A 13,602-nucleotide genomic window follows, 5' to 3' on the forward strand; every position below is an offset into this window, starting at 1 on the left:
AGAAGACACCTTAAACCATGGCTTGAACCACGGTGGTAAAGCCAGAAAGCCAGCCTGTATTCAGAAGACACCTTAAACCACGGCTTTAACCATGGTGGTCAAGCCAGAAAGCCAGGCTGTGTGCGGAAGACACCTTAAACCACGGCTTTAACCATGGTGGTCAAGCCAGAAAGCCAGGCTGTGTTCAGAAGACACCTTAAACCACGGCTTTAACCATGGTGGTCAAGCCAGATAGCCAGGCTGTGTTCAGAAGACACCTTAAACCACAGCTTTAACCATGGTGGTCAAGCCAGAAAGCCAGGCTGTGTTCAGAAGACACCTTAAACCACGGCTTTAACCATGGTGAATAAAGCAAAAATCCTTATTCTCTGTGGTTAAAGCCATGGTTTAAGGTGTCTTCTGAACATGGCCTAGCTTTCTGGCTTAACCACCGTGGTTAAAGCCATGGTTTAAAGCATCTTCTGAATGGGCCCAATGTGAACCCTGAATCTAGCAGTCAAGCACATCCCGAATGCGAGCACACACAACCACTGGATCTAACACACACACTCACCGAAAACAAAGGTCAGTGATCTAAGCCGGCCACTGACTCTTCTCTGAGGTCAGGCACAAGGGGGTTTTGCCGGGGTCATTGCAGAGACGGCAGCAGGGGAAGGAAACAGACTGTAAAAACATGCTCAGATGTCGAAGTCATCAAATAAGGCTGAGGCGCGGTAAACAGGAATAGACAGCGCGTCTCTGGCAGAAAAGAGACGGCCCCGGTCTGCAAAGGCGCAGTGGGACATGGCGCGTGCCTGGAATGTCGGGGTTGGGGGTTGGGTAGGATATGACAATCCCCCCCTCACACGCACACACAGACGTGCACGGTCTGTGCCAAAGCATCTCTTTGAGACAGGAGCCAGAGAGTAAGGGCTCGAGCCAGGCCTTTGTGGGACAAAAACGTATACAATGGAGGGGGCAGGTTTGAGAGAACGTGGGTCTACTCGCTCGGCACCTGGTGAAATTCCCTCTTCAGCACAACAGTGAAAGCTGCAGGAGCCCTGCCCTCATGACCAGCTTTAACTGTTGTGATTTCACCAGGAGCTGCAGGCATATAAAGGACACTTGCTGAAATTCCCTTTTCTCTACAACTGTTAAAGATAGAGGAGCCCGGTCCTCCTTTCCATAGGGTCACCCTAGATTGGGGCCCCTGTGAAAGACATCCAGGGCCCCTCCATACACCCAGTCACAGAATATTCCGGCTCCTCTATTGCATTTGCAGGGGATGCCACAGCTCAAAGTTACTGCTTTGGGGACAGACTGATCTCGGGTTGTTTTTGCACCAGACTAATCAGTGGAATGTAATTAATTCCAGATGTGTTGTGGCAATAAAGGAGCGTTTGCAAGTCTTCCTTAACCTCCTGCCACTGCTTCCTAATACAACAGATTCCTGGTAGTCCTGCATTTCCACAGCCTCCCGTTCAAGCAGTCTCTTGGTCGCCACTGGCGACAAGAAATTTGATGCGGGTGAGCGAGCCGCCTGGTGGCGGGGAGGTGGGCTGCGCCTCCTTTTTTCTGGAATCAGAAACAAGGTGCATCTTGACGCTTTCAAGCCATGTTCTTGTGTGCAAGAAACGCAAATGCTATTTTGGGCTGCATTAATAGAGGTATAGCTTCCAAACCGTGTGAGGTCCTAGTTCCTCTCTATTCGGCCCTGGTTAGGCCTCATCTAGAGTATTGCGTCCAGTTCTGGGCTCCACAATTCAAGAAGGATGCAGACAAGCTGGAGCGTGTTCAGAGGAGGGCAACCAGGATGATCAGGGGTCTGGAAACAAAGCCCTATGAGGAGAGACTGAAAGAACTGGGCATGTTTAGCCTGGAGAAGAGGAGATGGAGGGGAGACATGAGAGCACTCTTCAAGGACTTAAAAGGTTGTCACACAGAGGAGGGTCAGGACATGTCACACAGAGGAGGGTGCAGGACATGGAATAACGGGCTCAAGTTACAGGAAGCCAGATTCCAGCTGGACATCAGAAAAAACTTCCTGACTGTTAGAGCAGTACGACAATGGAACCAGTTAAATAGGGAGGTTGTGGGTTCTCCCACCCCAGAGGCCTTCAAGAGGCAGCTGGACAAGCATCTGTCAGGGATGCTTTAGGGTGGATTCCTGCACTGAGCAGGGGGTTGGACTCGATGGCCTTGTAGGCCCCTTCCAACTCTGCTATTCTATGATTCTATGGTGTGTAGGGTGGGTGAGAAACAGTGATCTGAACAAAAGTTTGTGAAATGTATCTTTTCAGTTGTGGAGAAACAGTTTCATGAAATGTCTCTTTTTCTCTCTCGGTCTCTTTTTCTCTGGGCCTGTTCCAACAATGTGCTAAGCCATGGTTAGTAGGGTGACCAACTGTCAGGATTTCCCCAGATTTGTCCTGGTTTTTGTTCTTTCTATGGTGTCAGGGGGGATTTTCTATCATTTTCAATAATGTCCTGGAATGACACACCTTCCCCTTTAAGGCTGCCATTAGCATGGCAGGAGGGAATGACATGCTTTCTTGAGGCACATCATTCCCCCACCCCGAGCTCCAATTGAGGTCTTAAAGGGGAAGTGGGTCATTCGTGGACATTATAGAAAAGGCCCCAATTGGAGTGGATGGTGGTGGTGCAGAATGAAATCCTTTCCCCTCCTCCACTCCAATCGGGTTCTTTAAGGTGGCGGGGGAATAACGTACTTTCTGCAGGACTCAGAAAGCTGCTTCCCCCCCCACACACACTAGGAGTCCTCTTTTTTGGTCTCCCAAATACGGTCACCCTAGTACTATGACTGTTGTGGTTGCTTATTATGTTATAAAAAATAAAGAAATGGTTTTATATAAGTGTAAGTTCCTTTTTTAGTATTTAGTATATTATTATAGTAGTTGTGTGCCTTTGCTACTCATTGGTTGCTATCATTTACTTTTTGTGAACCGCCCAGAGAGCTTCGGCTGTTGGGCAGTATAAAAATGTAATAAATAAATAAATGTGACCGAGGCCATGCCCCCATGGGGGCCGGACATGTTGAGTTGGCACCGCCTTGGGGGTGGGCATGTTGGGGTGGCCACGCCTCCTGAGGGCGGCCATTTTGTCCTCCTTTTTGGTTTCCAAAATATGGTCACCCTAATGGTTAGGCTGCTAACCCTTTTGCAGCCAATGGTTCATGAGCATATTTAAACCATGGTTATGTAGCCACCATTGTTAGAAACAGTTCACTTGACACACTAAGCCATAATGTTTGGCTCAAAATGCTTAACCACCATGATTTAGCATGTTGTCTGAACAGGCTCTCTCTCTCTCTCTCTCTCTCTCTCTCTCTCTCTCTCTCTCTTACACACACACACACACACACACACACCAAAAGCATTGTTTCACTGATTTCATCTCAATGATTCTTTAGCATGTTTACTTGGGAGTAAACCCGATTGGATTCCATGGGACTTCCTTCTGATCAGACATGCACAGATTTGTACAGTCAGGGTGCAACCCAATCCATTATTATTATTATTATTATTATTATTATTATTATTATTATTACTACATTTATATACCTCCCCATAGCCGAGGCTCTCTTTAAACCTTCGGTTCTGCTTTCAGTTATAGAAGTATTTGGGGTTTTGCAAAATGCCCTCATTTATTTTGCCCCACCCCCCAATGTGAAGTGGATTCAAAATGGTCGTTTTCATTGCAAGCCAGTGCTAGCCCAGAGCATATCTTGAGGTGGAAGGACGTATAAATTCCGGTTCCTTTTCTGGCTGCTGGTGCTGCTCTAAAATCAAATAAGTAGGGTGACCATATTTGGGAGACCAAAAAAGAGGACACCTAGTGTGTGTGTGTGGAAGCAGCTTTCTGAGTCCTGCAGGAAGTACGTTATTCCCCTGCCACCCTAAAGAACCCGATTGGAGTGGAGGAGGGGAAAGGATTTCATTCTGCACCACCACCATCCACTCCAGTTGGGGCCTTTTCTATAATGTCCACGAATAACCCACTTTCCCCTTTGAGACCTCAATTGGAGCTCGGGGTGGGGGAATGATGTGCCTCAAGAAAGCATGTCATTCCCTCCTGCCATGCTAATGGCAGCCTTAAAGAGGAAGGTGTGCCATTCCAGGACATTATTGAAAATGATAGAAAATCCCCCCTGACACTATGGAAAGAACAAAAACCAGGACAAATCTGGGGAAATCCTGACAGTTGGTCACCCTAAAATAAGGAACATGGAAGTAACAGCAGCCTTGCTGTCTGCAAGCAGTTCTGAACTGCCCCGTTGTCCCTTGTTTTGAAGGGTTCCTTGAAGGCGTTGTGTGTCAAAGCGTGTTGTGCAAAACCAGCGGTTTGGAGCCGAAAGACTCCTGATACGTCAGAAAGGGGGCCATCTCCCAGACATGAAGGTGTATGATATGGGGTGGCTCAAAACAGAATTTGGAGTGTGGGGAAAGGAGATGGGGTGGAGGTATTTAATCCTTGCCATCTGTCAAGGATGCTGGGGTTACATCCTGCAACACAAATCCCACATTGACTAGACCAAGTCAGGGCAGGTAGTCACGGGACATACTAGTAGGACCCCCGAGATCCACTAACTGGGGCCAGGTGCAAAATGGTGGCTTGGGAGGAAGGGAGCCATCCTCTTCGAATTAAAGAACAAGAGTGCCTCTGAGCACATGCTCAACTGCCCAAGAATTTGTTTCGTTGTCCCAAAACTGAGCGGGCAGTCCGGTCACATGAAAATCCACTCTTGGTTTTCTCCCAAAGCTTTCTTAGCAACCTAATTTAGAAATGGGCGGAGCCTTTTTGACACTGGGGCTGTTAAACTGTTGGGTGTCGGGATAAGACTCCTGGGGGTTTTCTTTATAATTCTTCATCATCATAAATTATATTTGGTCTCTTTTCCATTGTCTGAGGAAAGGGTTTGACAAATATTGCTGTGTATGTCCATGATCAGTGTGTGCGTCTCTGTGTGTGTATCCTGCCATATTTTATAAAAGCCAGGTGTGTTGCTTTTGCTTTTGGCCAGTTTTCTGCTATGCCTACTTGCCACAGATCCTTATAGCAAGATTTCAGTGTTGGAATGATGTGTCTTTTTTGTGAACTGCCCAAAGAGCTTTGGCTATTGAAATGAAATAATAATAATAATAATAATAATAATAATAATAATAATAATAATAATTTGCAAATCATAAAATATACAGGGACAGAACAATTCATACAGGCAAGACAACCAGACATAACATATAGACAAAAAAGAAAAAAACACATACCTCATTGACATAGCAATACCGAATGACAAAAATGTTGTAGAAAAGGAAGAGAAAAAGAGAGGAAAATATACACCACTGGCTATGAAAATATACACCACTACAGCAACAGGCAAAAGTAACAATTATTCCGTTAGTCACATCAAAAATATATATAAAGAAAACTTTCAGAAACTGGGCCTTGCAAAACACATCCACACCAACATCCAGAAAGCAGTCATACTTAAAACATGCTCAATAGTCAGGAAATTCCTGCTTGTCCATCTAGAAAAACTGCCATGAGCAAGAAAAGAGAGAAATAATAATAATAATAATAATAATAATAATAATAATAATAATAATAATACAAAGCATCCAGAGATCTACCAGCCCTGGACTTAATGTCTTCCAAGTTCACTTTAGATTCTATGAATCCGTGAACTCCTTATTCAGGCAGCTCATGCAACTTTAGCATCAAATAAGGAACTAGGTGTTAGGAATCGGGAACTAGGAACTAGGGCTATGCACGGACCCTCCAAACCGCTTCATGGCCCAATCCGGAACTTTCAGATCACGCCCGAACTGACCCTGTCCCGCTCCGCTCTGCGGAGCAAGATCTGGAGGGGCAGTGGAAGCAGGTAAGTGGGAAAGGGTGGTCAAAATGGGGGCAGAATAAGCCCCCCTCCCCCTGCCCCCTTACCTGGCTTGGCCGCTGTCGCCGCATGGACTACGGCGGCGGAGCCAGATAAGCCCTCCTCCCCCCACTTACCTGTGTCCGTCGCGGTCCAGCGCCGGCTTCAACCGAGGCCCAGGCCAGTTGAAGCCAGCACCGGACCGTGACAAACACAGATAAGGCCCCCTCCCCCTCCCCCTTACCTGGCTCTGCCACCATCGCTGTACGGACTGTGGCAGCAGCAGGTGAGCCCCCCTCCCCACCACTTACCTGAGTTCGGAGCTCCGGATGGAGGCGAATCGCTTCGCCTCAATCCACAGCTCCACTGACCCGATTCGGATCCGCCTTTGGCGGAGGCGGATTGGGTCACTCCACTACGGATTCGCGATCCGAATCGGAGCGGGGCACAGCCCTACTAGGAACTACCTTAGGTTACATCTTACAATGAGGACCAGCACACAGGGTGCTAACACAGGGTGGTTTTCTTCCACCACTCCCCACCCCCTGCCGGATCGCATCCTTCGGTGACCTCTCCATTCATGAACCAAATCTCCTTCCCATCCCCTTGCCAGCTGGCTGAGCTGGGGAGGAAAGTGAAGGTGTTCAAAGGAACTGGAGTCTGCAAACAGGATCACAATCAAAAGACTCCCGGGAGCCTGAAAACTTCAAATGTCTAGAGAGTTAGGTGTTGTCGTTTTTTGCTGGAAAAACAAAAACAAAGTATCCAGGAAATTCTTGGTGTGAGGCTAGCAAGCTCAGCAGGGCGCAGAGAAGGAGTCGAGGATGGGGGCTGGGAACGGGCGATCCCACCTTTGCTCCGTCGAAAACATTTCCTGCTTTTCTCCAGCTGCCCAAGAGGTGGCAGGCCTTGGCCAAGAGACAACCATGCGAATTCAGAACGACAGAGATTGTAAGTAATTCACACGTCTGGTTGCAGCGGTGCCTCTGGGCCCTTTTTAGACTAGACTGTGATGGTCAATGCCCTCCTGTCCATCACCAGGACATCCAGCCCTTTTAGGGCTCGCAGGATTTCCGTGGCACCCCCAAATTGACTTGCATTTGTGAGCCAAGCTGTGAGCTTCTTCCCAAAATCACAGAACTTTTTTTCTGGTGCGTTGTTGTTGTTGTTATTGTTTGCACAAATGGCAAATTGCGCAAATTTCACTCGTCATTTGGATAATTTGCACAAATTTCAAACGCCGTTTGTATCATTTGCACAAATTACAGGTGCAATTTCTGTAATATCTACAAATGGTGATTCCAATTGGCACGAATTGCTCAAATTCCGGCAGCAATTTGCACAGATTATGCAAATCGCAGCTGCCATTTGCGCAAATGGCTGTGCACGTGAATTTTTTTAAAGACGAAAATTTGCGAATTAGCCCAACTTGATGCAAACTTCCTGACTGTTAGAGCAGTGCGACAGTGGAATCAGCTACCTAGGGAGGTGGTGGGCTCTCCCACACTAGAAGCATTCAAGAGGCAGCTGGACAACCATCTGTCAGGGATGCTTTAGGGTGGATTCCTGCATTGAGCAGGGGGTTGGACTCGATGGCCTTGTAGGCCCCTTCCAACTCTGCTATTCTATGATTCTATGATTCTATGAAATCAAATGGGACCGGCTTGCAGGAAAAGGAGCAAATGTCCAGTAAGCTCCATATCCCTAATCTTATGAATTTATGCCATAAGAGCAGGGCTAGGGAATTGCTTTTTGGATAACAGCCAAACTGGCTCCAGGCAAGAATGTCTGGGCTGGTGGTGGTTATATGCCTTGAGACCCCAATACCTGACGGAGCGCCTCTCCCGACATGAACCTACCCGTACACTGCGCTCAACATCTAAGGCCCTCCTCCTGGTGCCTACTCTGAGGGACGCTCAACGGAAGGCAACGAGGGAGAGGGCCTTCTCAGTGGTGGCCCCACAATTATGGAATGATCTTCCCGATGAGGCTCGCCTGGTGCCACCATTGTTATCTGTTCGGTGCCAGGTCAAGACTTTTCTCTTCTCCCAGGCATTTAACAGCATATGCTGAGGGGGTTTTTTTTCTATACAGAGTTACTTAAATGAATACTGTCTTAAATGAAATTCTTAGCAGTTACTTAAATGAATACTGGCGACAGCGGCAGAGCCAGGTAAGGGGGCAAAGGGGCAAGGGGGAGGGGGGCCTTACCTGGCACCGCCCCCGCCGCTGCGGAGCTCCGATTCGGAGCCGGAGCTCCACAGCGGACCCTAGGCGGATCGAGGCGGATCGGGGGGTCTGTGCACAGCCCTACTTTTTATGGTTTAAAATTTTGTATATTTGTTTTTAACGTTCACTGTTTTTAATCTTTGTAAACCGCCCAGAGAGCTTCGGCTATAGGGTGGCAGATGATGATGATGATGATGATGATGATGATGATGATGATGATAAATGCCAGCAATGGGCAGGGCACATTTCAACATGGGGGGAATGGCTGCTGACATTATTATTATTATTATTATTATTATTATTATTATTATTATTATTATTATTTATTTATATAGCACCATCAATGTACATGGTGCTGTACAGAGTAAAACAGTAGATAGCAAGACTCTGCCGCATAGGCTTACAATCTAATAAAATCATAATAAAACAATAAGGAGGGGAAGAGAATGCAAACAGGCACAGGGTAGGGTAAACAGGCACTGGGTAGGGTAAAACTATCAGTATAAAGTCAGAACAAAATCAAGTTTTAAAAGCTTTAGGAAAGAGAAAGGTTTTTAGCTGAGCTTTAAAAGCTGCAGTTGAACTTGTAGTTCTCAAATGTTCTGGAAGAGCGTTCCAGGCATAAGGAGCAGCAGAAGAAAATGGACGAAGCATATGCCCACCAATGTGACTACCCAGACCTCATATACACACACATATGTACATTTTCACGCAGAACACTCTTTCACGGGGAGGCGTCAAAGGGCCGAGACGCAAATAACGAATGGGAAGGCCTCAATAATACAACTATGTTGACCCTTAATAGGAGCACAGAAGCAGGAACTCTGGCACATGCCGCTTTTCTCTTTCTGTTTGAAAAGCTGTACCTCCACCCCAAAATTCCCCCGCTCCTACAAGGTCCAGGGTGGGGGTGAGCAGAGGAGGCTGTTCCCTTTGACACCCTGTAATTCCAGGTAGTGAAGCCAACACAATTTGAATCCTAGAGTTGGAATTGTGGAGTTTTAATCATAGAGGTCATGCAATCCAACCTCCTTCTCAACGGACCATCAGTAATGGAGAATGTAAGTACAGCATCCCTGAGAAATGATGCCAGTTCAACCGCTGCTTAAATACTTTATTTATTTATTTATTTATTATTGCATTTATATCCCGCAATATTTCCTCCAAGGAACCCAAGGCGGCGTACATAATCCTCCTCCTCTCCACTTTATCCTCACAACAACAACCCTGTGAGGTAGGCTAGGCTGAGAGTCTGTGACTGGCCCAAAGTGGGGCCAGTCCATGGCCGAGTGGGGAACAGAACCCGGATCTCCCAACTCCCAGTCCAACACCTTAGCCACTACACCACACTGGAGCAAGCCTGTTCCCCTGTTGAACACCTACAGCCAGTGGAGGGTGGTGGCTCTGAGGTCAGTGGGGCTGTGAATCCACTCTGGGTTTCAGTCAGAACCAGACTGAACTCTAAAGGAGTTCTTCAAGGTGCTTTCAGCACTGCGTGTGGCAATACCACTTCACACCTTAAGAACATAAAAAGTGTCTTGTTGGGTCGGACCAAGGCTCCATCTTGTCCAGCATTCTGTTCACGCAGTAGCCAACTACCTGCATCTGGAAACCAGCACCCTTCCACCCATATTCCTCAACAACATGGGCATACTGCCTCGGATACTGGAGGTAGCACATAGCCATCAGGGCTAGTAGCCATTAATAGCCTTCTCCTCCAGGAAGTTATCCAACCCACTTTTCAAGCTGTCCAAATTGGTGGCCATCACTACATCTTGTGGCAGTGAGTTCCATAGTTTCACTGTGTGAAGAAGGACTAAGAATCATAGAATAGCAGAGTTGGAAGGGGCCTACAAGGCCATTGAGTCCAACCCCCTGCTCAATGCAGGACTTCCTCTTCTCTGTCCTGAATCTCCCATCAACCAGCTCCATGGGAGGACCCCATTGGGTTCTAGTATTATTGGAGAGGGGGAAAAATGTCTCCTTATCCACTTCCTCCACACCAGGCATAATTTTGTACACCTCCATCGCATCTCTCCTCACTCAACTGTTCTCCAAGCTAAACAGTCCCAGGTATTGTAACCTTCCTTCCTAGGGGAGCGTCTCCACTTTGCAATAGGAGTCGCTGAGCAGTTAATATGTTGAGGAACAGTCAATAGTAGGGATAGTGTGTGTAAGTGGGGGAGGAACTAGGGCCCCAGAGGTATAATCCAGCCCTCTTGGGAGGTAAATCCAGCCTTCCTAGGGTCCCAGTCTGGCCCTGTGGGGTTTCGCAGTGGCCACGCCCACTTTTTCCTGGCCACGCCCCTTTCTCAACCACACATCATTGCGTGGTTTTCTGGCTTTGTGCAATTTGTTTCCTGAATTCTAAAAGGTCGATCTGCCTCTTCTAAGGCTTAAGTTACTGGCAGCAAGAGCGTTGAGCTCTACTATGCTGATATTTTTGGTATTTTGGCCACACCCCTTCAGCCTTTGGCCCTGCCTTTGGCCTCAAGCCCCGCCCACTCATGAAATGGGGGCCCAAGTGCTTCCCCCAAATGGAATTCGGTCTAGTTATGGGTTTGTTTCTAAGTCCAGTTTTCCCCTACCTGGTGCTTTCCAGATGGACTACAACCTCCACCATTCCTGACCGTGAGCCACGCTGCCTGGAGTTGATGGGAATTGTAGCCCAAAATATTAGGAGGGTACCAGGTTGGGGATGGCTATATTGTTCTATCTCTGCCGGAAGAGCAAACCCTATTCCCGGCTTTTAAATGGGTGGAAACCAGGCGATCATCATGTAAACAAATCTCCCATGCACAGGGCCGCACAAAGCCTTTAGCGGGGGGAAGGCCGTGAGAACCGTAGGTATTAACAGAGATGTTTGGAAGGTAAACTCATCCCATTTGGCTGTCCGAATGTAAGGAGGAGGAGCAGGTTACTAGATCTCATGAGGCTCTGGGTGGGAGACTCAGGGGACGGAGCCTGGGCCGCTTGGAGCCGGGAGTGTTGCTGGTTTTTAAAGGGAATTATTTCCCTCTTTCCCACGTGTTCCCAACCTAGATTTGTCACGCCCGTCTCGGTGTCTGCCGCACAGCCCACCTGACTGGGACGGGCGCGGAAAGAGGAAAGTTTTAAAATTTACGACGGGGCGAGAAGGCCACGGATCGGCCTTGTGGGAACAGCGTGTGGGCGTCCCCCGCCTTTCCTTGCCCCTGCCCTTCTCACCCTGATATAATTCAGGGAGGAGGTTGCTTCAAAGCCCCCTCAAACGGGGTCAAACCCCAAGTCCAGGCAACCCTAAAATAAAAAGGGGAACTTTGTCGCTTTCTTTGCCTGTGGTCCACGTGGGCCCGTTGTGCAACCGGCTGCCTCTTGCCGTCAGTGCGTGATCAACCGCTGTTTTTTGTTTTGTTCTTTGCATCCTTTGAAGAAATCCCCCCCCCCTTTTTTTCTTTTCAAAAAAAAAAGAAGAAGAAGAAGCAAAGAACAGCATTTCCTTTTGCTGTTTTGGCAGGCCAAAGTCTTGGCAGGCCTCCCTCGAAAGGGAGTCGATTTCCTGCCTCGGTGGGTCATCACGGCTGAGCCTAGCCAGCATCAAGCATTCAGGCGGCGGAGCTCCGAGGAGAGAGACGCACTGGCCTCTGTGGAGAGCCCCAATCCGGCCCCGTTCGTGTCCTTTCCTGCTCCCCCGTCGTCTCCGGTCCTCTGATCTTTCCAAAACGGACCGAGGCTGGAGTGGAGAAAAGGCGAGGTGCTTCTCCTCTGTCCCGTCGCGCAACGCCCAGCAGACGTCTCCGTTGCTGGACCCCTGACCCTCGACACGGGCTAAAAGTCGCCAAGGAGGCGGCCAAAGAGGAGACGGCAGCGAGCGCGACGGGTTGTGGCATCATGGAGACAGCGCAGCGCCTAGCGGTGCTCCTTCTGGCCTCGGGCGCGGCGATGCTGGGGGCAAGTAAGTGGTTCTCTTGGCCGCACTGGGGTGTTTTATTTTTTCCAAATCTGGCCACAAGTGGCCGTAAGTGCTTGCAGTAGCCAGCCCTTGGCTATCCTGCAGCTGTCCGAATGCAGCTGGAAAGGGGGACTTTGTATCAAGCACAGGAAGGGAAAAGAGGATCAAAAGACCTCAGAAGGGGAAAATCAGTCAGAGAAGTTATAGACATATAATGCAAAATGGGAGTCCCCTCCAGAAGCGATCAGAGGAACAAACAAGCTGTCTTATAAACTGTCGATCTATCTAGCCCTATATTGTTGACACGGTTTGGCAGCAGCGGCTCGACAGGGTTCCAAGTAGGGTTTTTCCCAGCTAAAAATAAAATAAGATGCCAGTCCTCATGGTTTTGAAAAGCTGGATTAACTAGGAACATAAGAAGCTGCCTTATACGGAGTCAGACCTTGGTCCATCTAGGCCAGTGCTGTAGACACTGGCTGGCAGCAACGGCTCTCCAGGGTTTTAGGCAGGGATTTTTTCAGCTCTACCTGGAGATGCTGCCGGTGATGGAACTGCGACCTTCTGCATGTAAAGTGGGGACTTTACCGTCGAGCCACGGCGCAGGGCTGCTTAAGTGAAGAATTAGCCATAATGGGAGTGAGCGGCCAAGGCTTCCAGACCGCTTTCTCCAAACTAGATGTTCAGGACTTCATCTCCCATCAGCCCCAGCTGGCAAGGACAATGATCAAGGATGCTGGGAGTTATGGTTCTTTTTTTCCACTCGGTTTCTTACGGGGGGCCCTGAAATGTGTGGACTCGTCAGCGAGTCCCGTTGATTCCGGGAGAGTCGCCCGGTTCTCTCCAGCCGCCGATGCCACCGTGCAACTTCACAGGCTCCGAAGCATCAGGCGCAGGTCCGGCAGGCTGGGGAGTCAGGCAGCTTAGGGGACTGCTGGAGGAGCGAGGCAGGGTGGGGGGCTAGCGCCCTTCTTGGGGCGTTGGAAAAGATGTAGGCGGCATCTCTAGAGCCAGTGTGGTGTAGTGGCTAAAGTGTTGGACTTGGAGTCTGGAGATCCGGGTTCTAGTCCCCACTCAGCCATGGAAACCCACCGGGTGACTTTGGGCCAGTCGCAGCCTCTCAGCCCAACCTACCTCACAGGGTTGTTGTTGTGGGGATAAAATGGAGAGGAGGAGGATTATATAAGGCGCCTTGAGTTCATTGGAGGAAAAAAGGCGGGATATAAATGCAATTATTATTATTATTATTATTATTATTATTATTATTATTATTATTATTATTATTATTATTATTCTCTAGTGGAGGGCTGGCGGCGCTCTTAGATAGGAAAGCATAGCCATTCGGTTCCAGAACCTTCGGAAGTGTTTACCGTTAAATAGTGTTAATGAAGATCTTTGAAAAAAGAGAAAAACAGAAAGGAAGGAAGGCTCTTACATTTTCACGCAGCGCGGCTTAAAGTTTCTTGTTTTGTTTCTGTGCAAATGTAAAACCCGGTATTTGGCCAGAATGCTCATTGACATGACAAATGCCTCTTTTCCTTTCCTTTTCCCCATGAACTATATAACCAAGAGA

The 13,602-nt window shown here is 48.4% G+C and overlaps 2 protein-coding genes across 2 annotated transcripts in view; both read left to right on the plus strand.

The window, feature by feature from the left end:
* Positions 1-13,602, plus strand: part of PTRH1 (peptidyl-tRNA hydrolase 1 homolog) — a 295,083-nt gene that overhangs the window by 46,025 nt on the left and 235,456 nt on the right. The gene's annotated exons all lie outside the window — the stretch shown is intronic.
* ENG (endoglin) overlaps positions 11,698-13,602 on the plus strand; it is a 69,531-nt gene continuing 67,626 nt past the window's right edge. Inside the window, exon 1 of the mRNA XM_063144644.1 lies at positions 11,698-12,035. Within this exon, the coding sequence (XP_063000714.1) occupies positions 11,972-12,035 (64 nt within the window). The 5' untranslated portion in view covers positions 11,698-11,971. The remainder of the gene's footprint in view (positions 12,036-13,602) is intronic.

Source organism: Elgaria multicarinata, chromosome 19 (genome assembly GCF_023053635.1).
Source record: "Elgaria multicarinata webbii isolate HBS135686 ecotype San Diego chromosome 19, rElgMul1.1.pri, whole genome shotgun sequence".
NCBI lineage: Eukaryota > Metazoa > Chordata > Lepidosauria > Squamata > Anguidae > Elgaria > Elgaria multicarinata.